Raw genomic sequence first — 18865 nt, 5'->3', positions numbered from 1 at the left:
ATTTCATACTGTGACCAGCAGATCTGAAAGCCACAGGACTTAGCGGTTGGCAGATGTTAGGGAGTGTGAGTCTGTGTGTCTGAGCCCTGGTGCCTGGGGGATGCTGGTGTGGTGGACAGTGACACGTGGTTCCCAGGCACAGCCCATGGCAGAGGAGGAGAGGCTGAGGTGGGCTATGGAGGTGCCAGTTTTTAAGGTTATTGAAAGTCTAAACCTAGGGCTCAGGAAAGCAGGTGGGGAAGGCTCTTGGTTTGCTGCTGTTTGAGGAGAGTCAAAGCTCAGTGAGTATGAGGAGAAAGGAACCAACCTAGCAGGGGAGGATCTAGAGAAGGAGAAGAGGGTGAGCGACTGCACAGAGCCTGGGAAGGGGCAGTGGCTGGGGACGCTCGCTGCCTGAATCTGGAAAGTGCTGCACCAGAGGCTTCTTCTGGGCCCGTCAGAAGACAGGCACACCCCTCCTTCTCACAGGTGTGTGTGTGTGTGGCTGTCAGAAGACAGCACACTCCTCCTCATGTGTGTGCATGTGTGTGTGTGTGTGTGCGCGTGTGTGTGTGTGTGTGTGTGTAGGTTTGCTCATTTAGGCCTGAATTGTCTCTTCAAGGATGTATAAAATCCGAGTCACACTGTCACCCACGAGGAAGGGAGCTGGCTGGCTGGGGAGCAGGGATGAGAGGAGCTTTTCAGTGTACAGCCAAATATGACTTCTTTTAAAATACTGAACCACATGAATGTGGTTACCTGTTCAAAGAACCAAAAGAATAACACAATTTAAAAATTTTAAAATAAGTAATCTAGCTAGTAACTAAGTAGGATAAAATATGGGGCAGCACGTTGAATTTAGTAGGTTCTCGTATGTTTAAATGCATGTGTCTGTCCATGTGTTTTAGATAGAGAGGTATAGAAGGCAATAATTTCTTTTTTATGTGAGGAATATTTCTAGAAGTAGGCCCAAACTGGTAACAGGGGTGGTCTCTGGGAAGATGGCCCTAGAGCCTGGGTCAGGGGAGGCAGGAAACTGGCTTGTCACTTTCTGTCCTTTGGTCCTCTTTGAAGTGTGCAGCAGTGAGTATGGAAGGGAAACCACCTTGGTAAAGAGTGAAGGCCTCCCTGGTCCTGTGTGCTTGCCCATCATCCTCATCGGAAGGAACCGAGTTGATGGGCTGCCTGGGGCATCTTAAATGAGTCATAAGCTCTGTGTGGGTCTGACCCCAGGGCCACAGGCACTTCACAGTCATTTATTGCCTGCCTTCCTCTCCCACTTGGGCAGTTCCTTTAGAGAGCCAGGTGTTAGCCCCGCCTCTCCCGTCTAGGATGCCTCCTCCAGCAGAAGATGCCACTCGCCTGCAGAGCCCCCAGCCTGAGGACACGGGTGCAGAAGGAGGGACTGAGTCCAAGATGAGCTCAGAAAACCAGAAGCCTGGTGGGTACTTGCTCTTCAAAAGATGGTTAAGTTCAAATCGTTAATGTCTGGAAAATTGCTAATATATAGACTTTCCACTTTGAGATGAAATGTAGAGAAGATGACATAAACTGATATCACCTAACTGTTCTTATTTTTGGCAGGTCAGCCCCCAATGTTTTGTTTTTGTAGTTTGAGGTCTACCATCCATCCAGTGATGTGCACAGATGTTAAGTGAACAGCTCAGCTGTGTGTGTGTGTGTGTGTGTGTGTCAGCACCCAGACCGAGCTGTTGAACATTTCCAGGACCCCAGCAGTCTCCTGGCCGGAACCCTCCCCACTGACCATTCTGATTTCTGATGCTGTTAGTTTTACTGACTTGGAAGCATATAGAATACATTCTTTTATTTTAAATGGAGATGGAGTCTCACTGTGTTCCCCAGGCTGATTTTGAACTCCTGGCCTCAAGTGATCCTTCTTCCTCGGCCTCTAAAAGTGTTAGGATTATAGGCGTGAGCCACTTTGCCCAGCCTATAGTATATGTTCTTGTGACTTCCTTCAATCAACATTGTCTGTGAAATTAATCTGTATTATTGCAAGTGGTGGCATTTTTTCTTAATCTTGGAAAGTATTTGCATATTGCATGGCTCTCTCCAGACTTTACATCTAGGCTCACTTTTATTGCACCGCACCTCAGCAAAGAGGAGGAGCTGGCATTTGAACAGAGTTGGCTGACCTTGGCCAGGTAATTGCACAGACTTAGCAGACATTTCTGATGTGTATGAACTTGGCACTGAGTTAGGTGCCATAAAGAAAAAAGATAATCAGCTGGGCGTGGTGGTGGGCACCTGTAATTCCAGCTACTCAAGAGGCTAAGGTAGGAGGATCAGTTGAACCCGGGTGGCAGAGGTTGCAGTGAGCCAAGATCGCACCAGTGCACTCCAGCCTGGACGACAGAGCGAGACTATCAAAAAACAAAACAAACCAAAAAAACTGGTTGGGCGCCGTGGCTCAGGCCAGTAATCCCAGCACTTCGTGGGGCCCGAGGCGGGTGAATCACTTGAGCTCAGGAGTTTGAGACCAGCCTGGTCAACATGTTGGAACCCCATCTCTACTAAAAACACAAAAAAATTAGTCAGCTGTGGTGGCACATGTCTGTAGTCCCAGCTACTCGGGAGGCTGAGGCAATAGAACCTCTTGAACCTAGGAGGCGGAGGTTGCAGTGAGCCAAGATCACACCACTGCACTCTTGCCTGGGCAACAGAATGAGACTCCATCTCAAAAAAAAAAAAAAAAAAAGAAAGAAAGAAAAGATGAATGCGGCCAGGCGCAGTAGCTCAAGCCTGTAATCCCAGCACTTTGGGAGGCCGAGGTGGGAGGATCATGAGGTCAGGAGGTCGAGACAATCCTGGCTAACACAGTGAAACCCTGTCTCTACTAAAAATACAAAAAATTAGCTGGGCGTGGTAGCAGGCACCTGTAGTCCCAACTACTCGGGAGGCTGAGGCAGGAGAATGGTGTGAACCCGAGAGGCAGAGCTTGCAGTGAGCTGAGATGGCACCACTGCCCTCCAGGCTGGGGACGGAGCAAGACTCCATCTCAAAAAAAAAAAGAAAAGAAAAGATAAATGGGACAAAAGCCAAGCCCCTTGGGAAGTCAGTGAGGGAGAAGGAAAGGAGAGGTGAGGAGACCATTTGCCGTCACTGGAATTTACCTTCGTGTGGCCTTTTAATTTTGATATTCATTGTCTTTATGAAATGGGGTTAGGTCATTGCTCCTTGTCTTGACAAATCGTAGAAATTGCCTAGACAACATATATTGATAAACTCATCCCATGACTAGACAAAGTCTCCAACACTCCAGTGCTGGGAGCTCCAGCTTTCCACACCACCGATGTTCTGCGCCCCTGCTGTGGTCCCTCATTCCGCTTCCCAGGAGGGCGGGCTAAGATCCTGGGAGGGTGGACCCTGCACGGCTCTGCTCCCTTTGATATGCATCCCGAGACAGTGAGACCCACAGATAACACAGCTGAGGTGCTGAGAGCCCCAGAAGATGGTTTGCTCCCTGACATCCTCATTCCTCACTGAGGATGGAGAGTGTGGAAGGAGGAGCCGCAGAGGTGGCTCCTGTGACGAAGGCGGTCTTGCCCACTGCCTGTGTGATTCCCGTGCATCTCTGGATATGTTTTGGAAGTTGTTTCCTAAGGAAGTTCTTCCAGCCATTTCCCCGCACAGCATTTTTTTTGGCGGGGTTGGGGGGACGGTTGGGGGTGATTGTTGTGAAGGATGGGGGTCATCTGGAAGGATGAGTTTAGATGCATTTCACTGTTGCCGTGGTCCAAACCCAGGTTCTTCATCACAGTCCCATGTGCTGCTCTTGCTGGCAGTGACTGTGGCTGGTGAGGTGAAAGGTGCAGGTGAGGAGAAAGGGTCTTCCGGAGCCAAGTGGTACGTGGGGGACTGGATGTAGCTATTAAAATGCACATACACCTTCTCTTCATAAAGTTTGCCCCTGGATTCGACCACAGTGGGGGGCAGCTGGTTTCATTGTGTGGGATCCACTGGAAAAGGGTTCTGAAGAGTTCTGGGAAAGAGAGAATTTGCAAAGCCAGCTGGTCAGAGGAACAGGGTCATTGGGACAACAGTTGTCATTAAGAGGATTTTCCCAGAGCAGTGTTTATTCCACAGTAGCAGACGGGGATCCAGTAGACTGCAGAGGTGGGGCTGAAGTGGGTCTGCACTGTCGCAGGCCCTGCTACTGGCTGATTTGCCCTTTGCATAGAGCCTGCTGTGGGGCCCAAGGGGGACGTCAGGGCAGCCAGGGGGGTCCCCCAAACCATAGCTCTTGGAGGACATGCAGTTGTTTACTGAGCTCTACTGGGAAGCTCTGGCTATTAGATGTCCACTGCAGCCACCAGGCACTTGGCCGCCTTCCTGGAAGAGCCACCGTAAAGAGGAACTCCCCCCACCCCGACTGTCTCAGCTGGAAGAGACTTCGTCTCTGGGCTCCTGCTCAGGTTCAGGCAGGTGAAGGAAAATGTCATGCACTTTCTTCATGGTTCTTCTTGCCTTGGCTTCCCGCAGGGTTTCTGGTTTTGGATACTCAGTGTCTCCCTGTGGCTAGAAAAGTATGATGCATCCATTGTGCCGCCACACGCTGGTGAGGGGCAAGGCCTGAGCTTCAGAGGCTCATCACAGTTAGGGCGGCGTTCCTCCGCAGTGTCTGCCAGCCCTGCGGCAGGTGGTCGGTCTCAGGTGGAGCTCGTGCCCTCATCTGCAGACGCACCACCCACACACCACTGTGCCAGGCAGGGCCTTCTGGAGGACGTGGGTGTGGGGTTGTTTGTGTTGCATGTAGCCCAGCTCAGGGGCTGCTGCGTGCTCTTTTCCTCCCAGCTGTAGCTGTGCTCTGTGCCAGCAAAACACGATCTCGGGACCCTAAACTCCCTCTGCCAAAGAGGAAGTTACACACTGGACCTGGGTCTAAGACTGCCTGCTTTTGCTCCCAAGCAGACAGCTGTCACTTCACAGCCCCGGGTCGTAGCCCCGTGTCCTATATGTCTGCTGTCACATGTTACTTTATGTTGTGTAAAACGTCGCTTTCCTGAGTTAGAGGGGATGCGTGATCGTCTTTGTCCTGCCCCGCCCCCCGTCGCCCTTTCTCCCTCCAGCTTGCTTTCCCCTTTAGACACCGATGTTTAGGAAGCCCCTTTGGAAAAGCAGAGGCCATGGCACTCCTGTGATTTGTGTTTCCCAGGGCGCATCCTCAACCTTGGATAAATCAACCTCGAGTCAGCGGAGACTCCCTAAGTCCCTTTTTGGTTTATGGCTCCAAGGAGGAACCTGGCCGCTTGCTCCCAGAAGCGGTGTCTTGTCCTTGTTTGGTGGCAGGACTGCCTCCTTCGCACCCAGCTTCACAGCTCTGTGTTTAGGATCTGTCTCAGCTTCTGTGATCAGGCCAGGCCACCCTGGGTTTCCTCTGCTCGTCTCTCCCAGAAGGGCTTGGGGATTGTGCTCTCCAAGGTTCTTGAGGTCACTGGGTCAGTGCACTCATTTCCGGAGGCCACTCCATGGCAGGCTGCACGTGACACGGAGCATGGTGCTTTCCCAGCAGGAGTCTGTCTGTTTCTTTGCCGTTGTATTGTATACCACGAATAAACCACAGAGGGTGGATCTGCTTTCCATCTCAGGCTACCGTGATTCCAGCAGCTGTGAACATTCTTGCTCTGGTGTTTGGATGGAAGCCTCGCCTGCTGGAGATTGAGAAGTTCACATTGCATTGTTTGAGGATATGTCATGTCCAGCACTGGCTCCTTGTATGTGCTGGCTGCTAGCCTCGAAGTTGTCCTTAGGGCATCCTGGCAGGTCAAGACAGCCCCAGAGAAGTCTGCATGTTTGTATCCAAGGCCAGCCACTGCAATGAGGTTCTTTTTCAAATGAGTGACTTTACTTCCTGGTCATTTAATTTTAATACTTGTCAAAGGCTGTTTTTATTTTAAAATAAAATTTTACGCCAGGCACAGTGGCTTAAGCCTGTAATCCCAACACTTTGGGAGGCCGAGGTGGGTGGATCACCTGAGGTCAGGAGTTCGAGACCAGCCTGACCAACATGGTGAAACCCTGTCTCTACTAAAAATACAATATTAGCCGAGTGTGGTGGTGCATGGTTATAATCCCAGCTACTTGGTAGGCTGAGGCAGGAGAATCGTTTGAACCCAAAGGCGGAGGTTGCAGTGAGTCAAGATTGCACCATTGCACTTCTGCCTGGGCACCAAGAACAAAACTCTGTCTCAAAATAAAAAATTTTAAATTTTGTTTACCTATGTGACGGTTTTAATTTTTTCTAACTGTTCTTTGCAGCTAGATACTAGGGTTACTTAATTTACACTCTTACGTGATTCTCATCTAGAAGTTGCATAAGGTACAAAAAAGTATATATATGTGTGTACATGATGGAGTTACATATAAATAACCTGTAGGAAAATCTGACATTGATTTTGTGCAGAAACTTCATCTGGAAACACTGAAGGTGCCTCCATTAGCAGAACTGCACAGCCGCCTCTGAAAAGGTATGTCCACTCGGCATGGAGGAGTCGGCATCCCTTACCCAGTAAATAAGATCAATGAATGTGTAGGTCTATCTCTCTTCTTCTAGCTTCCACCCACAAATAAAATGGTTCCAAAAAGAAGATGTCGTCATCTTAAAGATAAGAATAAGGAATGTAAAGGACTGCAAGTGTCAGTATTTCAGGGATAGAGTCGTTTTCAGGTAGGTTTATGTATAGTCATATAAAGTAAATAGAAATAATTTCTAGCATTTTAAAAGGCTGACTTTCTTTTTATAAACCCAGTGCTTGGGTGGGAGACAGATTTTACCTGGCTGATCTGGAGCTGCGGGGCAACATAAGGAAAGATGAGTGCAAATGTGTAATTAGAAACGAGGAGCCTGTGATCACTCTGGCCAAAGAGAGAAGGGAGGCATGGTGTCACCTACTCAGACAGAGGGTGAGTTGGAATGTGCTGAGAGGGTGGTCTTTACCCTGAGTGTGTCATACTCACCCACTCACTGTCAGCTGTTCTCTTGAGCAGAACCCCAACGTGGCTTTTGATTTTGATCACTGGGAAGACTGTGAAGAGGACAGCCAGTTCCCCAAGGGTAAGGCGTGGAGCGCCCACTCTCAGAGGGGTTGTAGGTCCTGAGGGCAGTGAGGGACACCATCACCCCCTTAGGAATTCAGCCTTGGTGAAGTGGGCCGTTCACGTCAAGCCCTGAGAAATTATTTTTCTCTTTGTTGATCTTGGTGCTAAATGTTCTGGTTTGAGTACTTTTCAACCCTTGGTGATAAACACACCTTTTAATAACACACTACAGATATTCTTCCCAGAAGAATAAATTATTTGTAAGCAGACCAATTTGACCTGCTCATTTCTTACCTAAAATAATGAAAATATAAAATAAGATACATAGAGCTGGAATCCAAGGCATTTTTTTTCTGCATTGACCCAAATAATGGGGAGAAATAAAGAAAGATTTGCTGTTTAGTCTACACTTAACTTATTTGTTATAATATCTTATTCCTTTAGTAGCGAATTCTAAAAGCCTGCCGTACACAGTGGCAGAGATGGTTGAAGACAGTAGCAGCAGCACTTCAGAGGATGACGACAGTGAGAGTGAATGATGTCCTCAAGAGCAGCTGGAAGATGTTGAACAAAAACGATATTGCCATGTGACTTCAAAGTTAAGAAAACAGTCAGTCATAACCAAATCTTTCTTTTTTTTTTTTTTTTTTTTTTTTGAGACAGTCTTGTTCTGACGGCCAGGCTGGAGTGCAGTGGCACGATCCTGGCTCACTGCAACCTCCGCCTCACAGGCTCAAGCAATTCTCCTGCCTCAGCCTCCCGAGTAGCTGGGATTACAGGCATGTGACACCATGCCTGGCTAATTTTTGTATTTTTAGTAGAGACAGGGTTTCACCATGTTGGACAGGCTGTTCTTGAACTCCTGATCTCAGGTAATCCTCCCACCTCAGCCTCCTAAAGTGCTGGGATTGCAGGCATGAGCCATCACACCCAGCCAACCAAATCTTTCTTTACCTCAAGGATAAATGATTACTGTCATCTTGTGGTGCTGGACTTGGTAATGGTGAGAAATTCTTCATTGACTTAAAAATAGACTGATGACAAGACCATCAAAGGAGGGTGGACACAGAGAAACGGCACATGTAGTCTGATGCTGCTGGCTTGTCTGTCCTGTCCGCGCCTCTCGCCACTCACCCTGGCAGAGCAGACGTGCATCTGAGTGGTGAAATGCACTGTCTGGAGTCAGTCCATTCATTTTTTTTTTTTCACCTAGACCTCTGTTTGATGCATTGCTACAAACCTGATCTTATACATATAAATTGAGGTTTCTAATATAAATTGAGGTTTCACACTTACACTCAGCAACATTGAACCAGCCCTTTCAACCATGAGATAGTGGGATTTAACATAACCAACTGTGTGAATTGATAGTGTTGGCGTTCTTGGATAGTGTGACAGCTCCTCAGAATGAGTTGACTTCTGATGAAGAGAGAGTCCAAGGATAGAAATCGGATTGCTCAGTAAGACTCAGGGCTTTCCGGGGTGAAGCTGCTGTTTCTAAACAATCCCTTGGACCTGCAGGGTCCTGAGCAAATGGCACAAAAGTTGCTTTTTAGTGGAAACTCACAAGGGCCTATGGGGTGCCTGGAGGTGACCTCTGAACACCTACATGTTGTGAGCCCTGCAGATATTCGCCACCCCATCTGTGTGTGGCTGCAGCACCCAGGGTCACCAGGTTTAGGGGAGGAGTGTATTTAGTCATGGCCACACCCAGAGGCTGGCTGGCTTTTGTGCTTTCGGTTTGTTGAGTGAAACGCGAGAAATGTGAGCTGTTGGGAAGTTAAAAGTCCCGCGCACTCAGTGTCTGTTTCTCAACTTCGCCTCGGAACGGAAGAGAATTCGGATAGAACATGAGTGTTGTGTGGCAGCCCCAAGATCATTATTGTTTTTTTTGCTTCAGAAAGCGCCGTTGCCCCGGCTTACGTATGTCCCAGCAGAAGCCACTGCTTGAACTAGAGGCGGACTTTGTCATCAAGCTGTCCTGTGAGCAGGTCTGGATCACACTCTGGCTCAGTTTTCTCATCTGTAAAATGAGACAGCCCCTTATTGTGTGGCCTGGCCTTGTCTCAGGGAGCGCCCGCCGAGTGCTGCCAGGTGGGGCAGTCTTTCTGCCCAGTGGCTCCGTGATGGGGGCTCAGAGCCCTGGCCTCCCCTGGGAGGACACGCTGTGCAGCCAGGACAGCTGCTGGAAGTGTGCCCAGGTCACTGCTGTGACCTTCGCAGGGTGACTGGCAGGTATCAAATCGGCCCATAAAGTAAGATGGTGATTTTCCTTTTTCGTAGCTAAATTGGGCAGGCTCTTGGGAAGTAGAAGGTTCTGGTGGTTTTGCTGGCAAAGGTTTTGACTGTGGAGCTCTTCTGACACCCATGTCAGTGTCCATTTCTCTGCATGTGGCTGCTGCCCTGTTGGTGGAGGTCTGGGGGCAGAGACCAGGCCACCGTCCGGTGGCTCCCGTGCGCACCAGCTGCCTGCTGTTTACGCCCAGGTGCGCCGAGTCTCTTTAGTACAACATAGCAAATGATAATAGCTAGTGACATTGTGTTTCCTGTGCACGTGTGAAAATGCAGGGAGGACAACTGCGTGCTTAGATCTGTTTCTTTTTTCAGACATTCAAACGTTCTAATATCTGAATCTCTTAACATTTTATAGGATACCGGATGCTGATTATGTGAACAATTCGTAATTGGTTTTCTGTACTGCTATGAATATGTCTGATTTCAAGTTTTGGGCAAATACCTAAAATGCAAGGTGAAAGTGCCTTTGTCTCTATGCTTCTAAAATCGCTCATACTTAGTTGTGGTATGGCTGCCTTTTGCAGCATATCATCAATAAAATTTCAGTGTTTTCACAGAAATGTTGCTTTTTACATACGTTAAACAGTACTTTCCCTGAATGCCAAACACAAAATAAAACTTTACTCACCACACTTTCTGGTTTGACTAAAACGCCCGTGAAGGCTGCTGGGGAGCCAGCAATGCTGACTGGCAACACAGGCGACCTTCGTGATGAGCACATCAGCTGTGGAGAGTTCTGGACGGAGGCTCAGCTCTTGCCATTTATCCTGGTAGATACATGCCACGCACATCACGGGTTCAGCACAGGGGTGCCAGTACTTTTAGGGTAGGGGAGAGTGGGTGATGAATATTTATACTTTAATATTTTTACATATTTATTTAGAGTTGGGGTCTCTGTCATCCAGGCTGGAGTGCAGTGGCTCACTACACCCTCAACCCCCAGGCTCAGGTCATCCTCCCACCTCATTCTCTTGAGTAGCTGAAACTACAGGAGTGCACCACCATGCCTGGCTAATTTTTTAATGTTTTTTGTAGAGATATGATTTTGCCATGTTGCCAAGGCTGGTCTTGAACCCCTGGACTCAAGTGATCTATCCACCTTGGCCTCCCAGAGTGCTGAGACTATAGGCGTGAGCCACCACACCTGGCCAGTAATTTACTGTTGTTTAAATCAAAGCAAAAATGTCATCCATTTTATATAAAAGAGGAGCCCTTATTGACATTGAGTTTAAAGAATGCCTTTCATTTAAGTGTGATATGCCCTTTGTTAAATAGTTGCCTCTGTGATGGTGACTTTTATTCAGCCCTTCCCTAAGCGTCTGCCTTCTGTTAGGTGACATCTCACCTGACAGCAACTTTAGCAAACACTTGCCACTTCTGCTTTCTGGAACCCCCACCCAGAGAACTAAGAATATCTAAAAATAACAATATTTTAAACATCTGAGTATATTTTATTCATAAGAAAAAAATCAGGAAGAAATAACCACAAATATTGCTTAAGAAAATAAATTCAGCTTTGACTTGGCTACAAGAGATGGAGCTTGTTACTCAGGGTCTTCCTCCGGTGGGACCACTTCCATTAGCATCTGAAGGTGCATGGTAATCGGCTCTGAAATAAGAGTCAAAAATGAGTGCAGTTAGACCGAAATTCAGAAGCTCCACTGGAGTTGTGGGTGAGGGTGACGTTGTTCTCAGTCTTTGGTGATGTGTCACCTAGACCCTGTGCTCGGGGTTTGGCCAGCTTTCCTGCCTTCTGGTTGGATTTTCACGCTTTCCTGGTTTGTGTCTTCTCCCAAAATTGCAGGAATAGAAATAAAAACCTCCTAGGACTGTCTGGAGGGGCGACTGCACTGTCCAGTTGAGACAAGCTGAACAGGAGAAACAGGCAGGCTTTTAATCACATTCACTTAATAAATCTTAACTGGCTGTTACAGGCTGCTGCAGCCAGAGTTAAATTGCACAGAGCCCAATTCCTCTCGTTAAGGAGCTCCTGGGAGAGGGAGAGGGACAGGGACAGGAAGACCACGAAACGGATCACCTCACCGCCCCATGAGGATGCCCAGAAAGTCTTAAAGGCTTTTAGAAATGGGGTTTCCTGCAGTTGAATCTGTTGTGTAGGATAAAACATTGTGAATATAATATAGACTTTTTGTTTTTGTTTTTGTTTTGAGACGGAGTCTCCCTCTGTCGGCCAGGCTGGAGTGCAGTGGCGCAATCTCAGCTCACTGCAAGCTCCGCCTCCTGGGTTCACGCCATTCTCCTGCCTCAGCCTCCCGAGTAGCTGGGACTACAGGCACCCGCCACCACACCCAGCTATTTTTTTTTGTATTTTTAGTGGAGACGGGGTTTCACCATGTTAGCCAGGATGGTCTCCATCTTATGACCTCGTGACCTGCCCCCTCAGCCTCCCAAAGTGCTGGGATTATAGGTGTGAGCCACCGCGCCTGGCCCTATATGAACTTTTTTAAAGGTGTAATTCACTGTCTTTTGATGTATTTTGACACAAGTGCTTTCTTTTCAGAAGCAAAAGTGGCTAATGTAGCTAAACTTTTAAACAACAACTGTCCTGAAATTGATAAGGGTCAGGACCACTGAAAGAGGGAGCCCTGTGCCCTTGGCAGTAGAAGGCTTGGGCCCCCGCCCAGTTCCCCAGGCCAAGGCCATGACTTTTTGGGTGTCTTTGTGATGCTGCTAGACCTCTTAGATGATGTCTGCATGTCAGGCAAAGGAGAATGGTGTTTCGGGATGAGGCGCACGATGGTGGGAATATGCCTAACACTACTGAACCTTGCACTGAGAAGTGGCTGAGATAGTAACGTGTGTGTGTCTTTTGCAATTAAAAAGAAAATGGGGCCAGGTGCAGTGGCTCATGCCTGTAATCCCTGCACTTTGGGAGGCTGAAGTGGATGGATCACCCGAGGTCAGGAGTCCAAGACCAGCCTGACCAACATGATGAAACCCTGACTCTACTAAAAACACAAAACAACAACAACAAAATTAGCCAGGCATGGTGACAGGTGCCTGTAATCCCAGCTACTCAGGAAGCTGAGGCAGGAGAATCTCTTGAACCTGGGAGGCGGAGGTTGCAGTGAGCCAAGATCGTGCCAGTGCACTCCAGCCTGGACAAGAGTGAAACTCTGTCTCAAAGAAAATGGGTGGGCGCAGTGGCTCACATCTGTATTCCCAGCACTTTGGGAGGCCGAGGCGGGTGGATCACCTGAGGTCAGGAGTTCGAGACCAGCCTGACCAACATGACGAAACCTCATCTCTACTAAAAATACAAAAATTAGCCGTGCGTGGCTACTCAGGAGGCTGAGGCACGAGAATCACTTGAACCCAGGAGGTGGAGGCTGCAGTGAGCCGAGACTGCACCACTGCACTCCAGCCTGGGCAGCAGAGTGAGACTGTCTCAAAAAAAGAAAAACAGCCAGGTACAGTGGCTTAGGCCGGTAGTCCCAGCACTTTGGAAAGCCAAGGTGGGAGGATCATTTGAGCCGAGGAGTTCAAGACCAGTCTGGGCCACCTAGCAAGACCCCTTATGTACAAAAAATAAAAACAGTAGCCAGGTGTAGTGTGTGCCTGTGGTCCAGGCTATTTGGGAGGCCCAGGTGGGTAGATGACTTGAGCCTGGGAGTTCAAGGCTGCAGTGAGATATGACCATGCCACTGCACTTTAGCCTGGGCAACAGAGCAAGACTGTGTCTCCAAAAAGAAAAGAAAATGGTGCTTTCCCTTCCTACTTATAGTAATTGACGGGAACAAAATAACCAAGGGTGGACCCAGAGGTGTCCAGTGAGGGCGTGGGCATGTGTCCTCCTGGGACGAGGGAGATCTGCCAGCAGGGTAAGACACTGTGACAGAGGTCTTGGAGTCAGGACAGGTGAGGACGCTGTGCCTGCCTGCACCTCGCAGAAGCCAGGCGGCCCTTCTGTTGGTACTTACTTGATATTTTCTGAGCCCATCCAAACTTGTAGTGGACAAACAGGAAGTAAAATATAAGGCCGCTTAATATAAACAGCACACAGTAGAGGTACTCCCATGCAGGCTTGCTGATGATTGGAGCCAGAATCAAAAACACAGAGATGAATGTCACCAAGACAGGGATGACTATGGGCACCTGGAGGTGAAAAATGGGTCACAGTGTGGCCATGGCTACTAGTTTTCTTTTTGAAAATGTTCATTATTTTAAAAACCAATTTTTATAAAAAGAGTGTGAACTCTATGTACCCCCTCCTCCAATTTCAGTAATTTTAATGTAATTTTGCCAATCTTATTTCATCCATACCTTTTAAAAAATTTCACTTTTTAAAAAATTTTTTGGGCCGGGCGCGGTGGCTCAAGCCTGTAATCCCAGCACTTTGGGAGGCCGAGACGGGCGGATCACGAGGTCAGGAGATCGAGACCATCCTGGCTAACAGGGTGAAACCCCGTCTCTATTAAGAAATACAAAAAAAAAAAAAAACTAGCAGGGCGAGGTGGCGGGCGCCTGTAGTCCCAGCTACTCGGGAGGCTGAGGCCGGAGAATGGCGTGAACCCGGGAGGCGGAGCTTGCAGTGAGCTGAGATCCGGCCACTGCACTCCAGCCTGGGCGACAGAGCGAGACTCCGTCTCAAAAAAAAAAAAAAAAAAAAAAAGCCTCTTTGTTTTCTAGGTGACAAGAAGTGCCAGACCTGGGTTTTCATTCATCTCTCCAGAGGCAGACCTGGGTTTTCATCCATTTCTCCAGACAGCTTTGTTTCCTTTTAGCAGGAAATGGCATTTAAAGACCATAACCTAGAGGCTGGGTGCAGTGGCTCACTCCTGTAATCCCAGCACTTTGGGAGGCCGAGGCGGGCAGATCACTTGAGTCTAGGAGTTCGAGACCAGCCTGGCCAACATGGTGAAACCCCCGTCTCTACTAAAAATATAAAAATTAGCTGGACATGGTGGCAGATGCCTGTAATCCCAGCAACTTGGGAAGCTGAAGCAGGAGAGTCGCTTGAACCCGGGAGGCGGAGGCTGTAGTGTGCCACTGCACTCCAGCCCAGGCGACAGTGTGAGACTCTAAAAATAAATAATGAATGAATGAATGAATAAATAAATAAATAAATACCATAACGTGGGTGACTGGAGTACTCATTACCCGTTTACAAGGACAGAGGTTAATTCTGGTATTCTCTTATTAGGAGCAAAGTTCAGTTTGCTGGGACTGTTTTGTTTTCATTTTTAAGTGTCATTGCATTTTTCCTTTGACTGTGTTTTTTGTTTGTTTTGTTCTGGTTTTTTTCCCCCAAGACAGAGTCTCACTCTGTACCCCAGGCTGGAGTGCGGTGGCGTGATCTTGGCTCACTGCAACCTCTGCCTCTTGGGTTCAAACAATTCTTCTCCCTCAGCCCCCAATTAGCTGGGATTACAGGCGTGTACCAACAAGCCCAGCTAATTTTCGTATTTTTAGTAGAGACATGGTTTCACCACGTTGGCCAGGCTGGTCTTGAACTCCAGACCTCAAATGATCTGCCTGCCTTGGCCTCCCAAAGCTCTGGGATTACAGGCATGAGCCAACCACACCCAGCCCCTGAATTAAACTTTTAATTAATGGATTTTCTAGTCTTCAGCTACCTTTGCATAGGCTGGACCTAGTCGTGATATATGATCTTTTTAGCGTAACTGGGTTCTGTATGTTAATATTTTATTTTAGATTTTTTATATTGTTATTCCTAAGTGAGATTGGTCAGTGTATTTCCCTTTTTTGTATGTTACCTTTGTAAGGTTTGGTGTCAATGTTATAGTCTAAAAATAATTTGAAAAATCAATAAAATCAATAGCTAACCTTAAAAAGGAGAAAGCACAAACACAAATAAAAAATAAAAATGGACAATTAATCTTTACAACATAAGTTATGTTCTAAAGATTAATATAAATCATAAGACTATTTTGTACAACTATATGCAGATAAATTTGAATATCTAGAAGAAATGGACAATTTTCTAGGAAAATGTAATTTCCTAAAACTGATCTTACTTGCATTAGAATCACGGGGAAATTCTAAAAATCAGACAATTCCAGTATTGCTTAATTTATTCCAGCGCATTGAAAAAGGAGAAAAACTTTCAAAAAGTCTGATTATTATTCACTCATTCATTCATTTCTGCTTTTTCTAACACCTTAAGTTTTTTTCTGCTTATTAGTTCCTTCTATTCTCTTTTGGTTTTCTGTTGTTCTTTATCTTGCTTTTGAAGTTGTCTATTTAATTTGTTTTCATTTTTATTGATATATTTAATGTAATGGAACTTCCTCAAAGCACTATTTAAGCTGTGTTCATAGATTATATGTCCTGTCATCATTACTGCTATTTCTAGGAATTTATGTACTTTTGTGCGTCTCACTTTGTCACCCAGGCTGGAGTGCAGTGGCATGATCTCGGCTCACTGCAGCCTCTGCCTCCCAGGTTCAAGTGATTCTCCAGCCTCAGCCTCCCAAGGAGATGGAACTACAGGTACCCGCCACCACGTCTGGCTGATTTTTTGTATTTTTAGTAGAGATGGGGTTTCACTGTGTTAGCCAGGATGGTCTCAATCTCCTGACCTCGTGATCCGCCCGCCTCAGCCTCCCAGAGTGCTGGGATGACAGGCGTGAGCCACCTGCGCCCGGCCCAATTTTTGTAATTTTTGTAATTTTAGTAGGGATGGGGTTTGTAATTTTTGTAAATTTTGTAGGGATGTAATTTTGTAAATTTTGTAATTGGTAATTTTAGTAGGGATGGGGTTTCACCATGTTGGCTAGGCTGATCTCAAACTCCTGACCTCAACTCCTGATCCCGCCTGCCTCAGCCTCCCAAAGTACTGGGATTACAGGCGTGAGCCACCGTGCCTGGCCAGAATTTATGTACCTTTATGTTCTATTAATATTTCCTCTTGGACCCAAAAGTTTAACTTTTTTCTTTTATCAATTTCCTGTTTTGTTTCATTGTAGACAGAGAATGTTATTTGCTTTTTGTTTGTTTTGATTTCTGGGGTTTTCTTTTTGAAATAGCAAGGTTTTCTTCATGGCATTAAAAGCTGTCAGTTTTCAGACAGGTCCCATTTGCACCTGAAAAAGATACTCGCTGTTGTCGGGGTTCAGGGCTTGATAAAATCCTCTAAGATCTATCTTGCTATATTTTAGATCTCCAGTCACTTTTACCAGTGCTGTGTCCAGATCTGTCTTGGCTTGAAGGAGGTGTTTTCCAGTCACCTGTCATTAACGTGTTTCTCCCTCCCTGGATTTCCTGCAGTTTCTGCTTCATAAAGATGGTTGCTATATGGTTTGGTGAATAGGTTTTCAAAACTTCTCTCTTCATTGTGGGATTTTAGCATTTAGCATGGCCTGTCTTTGTCTTAAGTAATGCTTTGGGCCTGAGCACTTGTCTGATAAGATCACAGCCCCTGTTTTTCTGTGTATTCATTTGCTTGATACTTCTCTGCCTATCCTTTTAATTTTTCACAGCTTTGAAGAGCCACCTGAAAAATCTTTTACTCTCAATGGCTGATGTAAGTCCAGTTTAAACTGAGTAAGCCCGTTTATTCATATAATGATAAGTCTGGTCTCCATTCTCTTGTGTTGTTTTATCTTTCTGTATACAAGCATCCTCTACTCACTGTCAGTCTTGTGTCCTTGAAGAGTGATGTTCTGTGGGAGAACTCCCCAGGCCTGTGTCCCTTCTTTTAAATTCACCATAGGAAACCTCAAATTTCCTGCCAGGTGCGGTGGCTCACACTTGTAATCCCAGTACTTTGGGAGGCCAAGGCAGGCAGATAACTTGAGCCCAGGAATTCAAGAGCAGCCTGGCCCACGTGGCGAAACCCCATCTCCACAAAAAATACAAAAATTAGTCAGGTGTGGTGGCACACACCTGTGGTCCCAGCTATTTGGGAGGCTGAGGTGGGAGGATCGCTTGAGCCTGGGAGGCACGGTTGCAGTGAGTTGTAATCACACCACTGCACTCCAGCCTAGGCGACAGATGAGACTCCACCTCAAAAAAAAAAAAAAATACAGAAACAAAAGAAACCTCAAATTCCCAACCAAAACACAGTAAATGCACATAGAAATAACATGTTACCCAACACAGATTACATTAGATGGTAAACTGCATTCAAAATAATTTTTGGTGACCAGTTAACATGGCTATTGACCAATGACTGCCTTTAATGCAATAACATGGTCTCACAAGACGTGAGACACTCACACCTCACACTGTCAGTACGCCTGCACGTGACTGTCAGTACGCCTACACATGATTTTGACGTGTGTTGAATTTGGAATGTAACTTGAAACTTTTATCACACATTTTATTAAAAGTTTGTACTACATTTTGGGGATTCAAATACTAATTTTTCCATATAAATATCAGCTGGAAATGACAGCATTTAGAGATTCATAGATTCTATAGTTTAGGGTGTCAAAAGCTAATAAGTAAAAACTAGCAATGACAAAAAATCCTAATAAGCAGTCCACAAGGAAACATCAACCAGGAAGATACTCTGAGGGGTCCTCCTGTGCAAGGCTTTATAGATAGGGTCTTTTACAGTATGGTCTGTTTTGTTCCCTCCTCCTTTGTTTAAATGTTAAATGTTAAATTTTAATTATTTCATGTATTCTAAGCACACCTTGTCTTTTTTCTAATGTGTCTTTTGGTAGGTATGAAGGATATGTTTTTGTTCTGAGAGTTACTATAACTATTATAGCAAACATATCATAACTAATAATATATTTTAAAGGGGACTAAGGGTATTATTATATAAGGATATATTCTGTAAAATATATGTGTATATTATATAAGAATATATATAATAGGCACAATCTATACATATATAACAGGCATATATACACACATATTTAATGCTATATATTATGTGTTGTATATGTTATGTATATATACATATATGTGTACATAATACATATATGTATTATGCCTATAAGATATACATATATAACATATACATATATAATATATAATATATCCTTATATAATACCCTTAGTCCACTTTTAAAGATATTGTATGTATATATGTACTTATATATATAATTTATATGTATAACAGACATGTAATTATACACATATATATACATATATGCACATATACACATAATATATACATATACACATATTACCTATCTTTTACATTACACACATATATAGTACACATATATGTATATATTATATATAATACCCTTAGTCCCCTTTTAAAGATATGAATTATATTAACTGAGCCTATAATACTCTTAGTTTCTTTTTTAGACATTATGTATAATAAGCAGTAATGAAGTTAGCTAGGCGTTCTCTTCCTCCCAGCATCTAATTTAAAGTGGCTTCCTTACTGGCAGCTTGTCTGGCATACTTTCCTCAGTTGGCATATACTTTTCCATGTGCTTTCTCTCATCCATGTTTTTGTACGATATTGCCAGTGCATAATAGTGGCATACACTTCTGTCTCCTTTATCTCTCATCATTAATCTTTGTTCTACAATTTGATATATTCACCTTTGCCAGTGACTTTTTGGTTTCTGAAGCTCAT

General features: G+C 45.6%; 2 protein-coding genes across 3 annotated transcripts in view; one reads left to right on the top strand and one right to left on the bottom strand.

The window, feature by feature from the left end:
* TDRD12 (tudor domain containing 12) overlaps window positions 1-1541 on the top strand; it is a 95567-nt gene extending 94026 nt beyond the window's left edge. For both annotated transcript variants that reach the window (XM_025367666.1, XM_025367668.1), the window contains one exon: window positions 1311-1541. In XM_025367666.1, coding sequence (XP_025223451.1) covers window positions 1311-1464 — 154 coding nt within the window. In that variant the 3' untranslated portion in view covers window positions 1465-1541. The remainder of the gene's footprint in view (window positions 1-1310) is intronic.
* A 9222-nt stretch (window positions 1542-10763) lies between these two features.
* SLC7A9 (solute carrier family 7 member 9) overlaps window positions 10764-18865 on the bottom strand; it is a 33311-nt gene continuing 25209 nt past the window's right edge. Inside the window, exons 12-13 of the mRNA XM_025367670.1 lie at window positions 13275-13449; window positions 10764-10942 (exon numbers count right to left, since the gene is read on the bottom strand). Of these exons, the coding sequence (XP_025223455.1) occupies window positions 10878-10942; window positions 13275-13449 (240 nt within the window). The 3' untranslated portion in view covers window positions 10764-10877. The remainder of the gene's footprint in view (window positions 10943-13274; window positions 13450-18865) is intronic.

The sequence above is a fragment of the Theropithecus gelada genome, chromosome 19 (assembly GCF_003255815.1).
Source record: "Theropithecus gelada isolate Dixy chromosome 19, Tgel_1.0, whole genome shotgun sequence".
NCBI classification, from domain to species: Eukaryota; Metazoa; Chordata; class Mammalia; order Primates; family Cercopithecidae; genus Theropithecus; species Theropithecus gelada.
The sequence above is the reverse complement of the archived record's forward strand: the minus strand, read 5'-3'. Positions and strand labels throughout refer to the sequence as shown.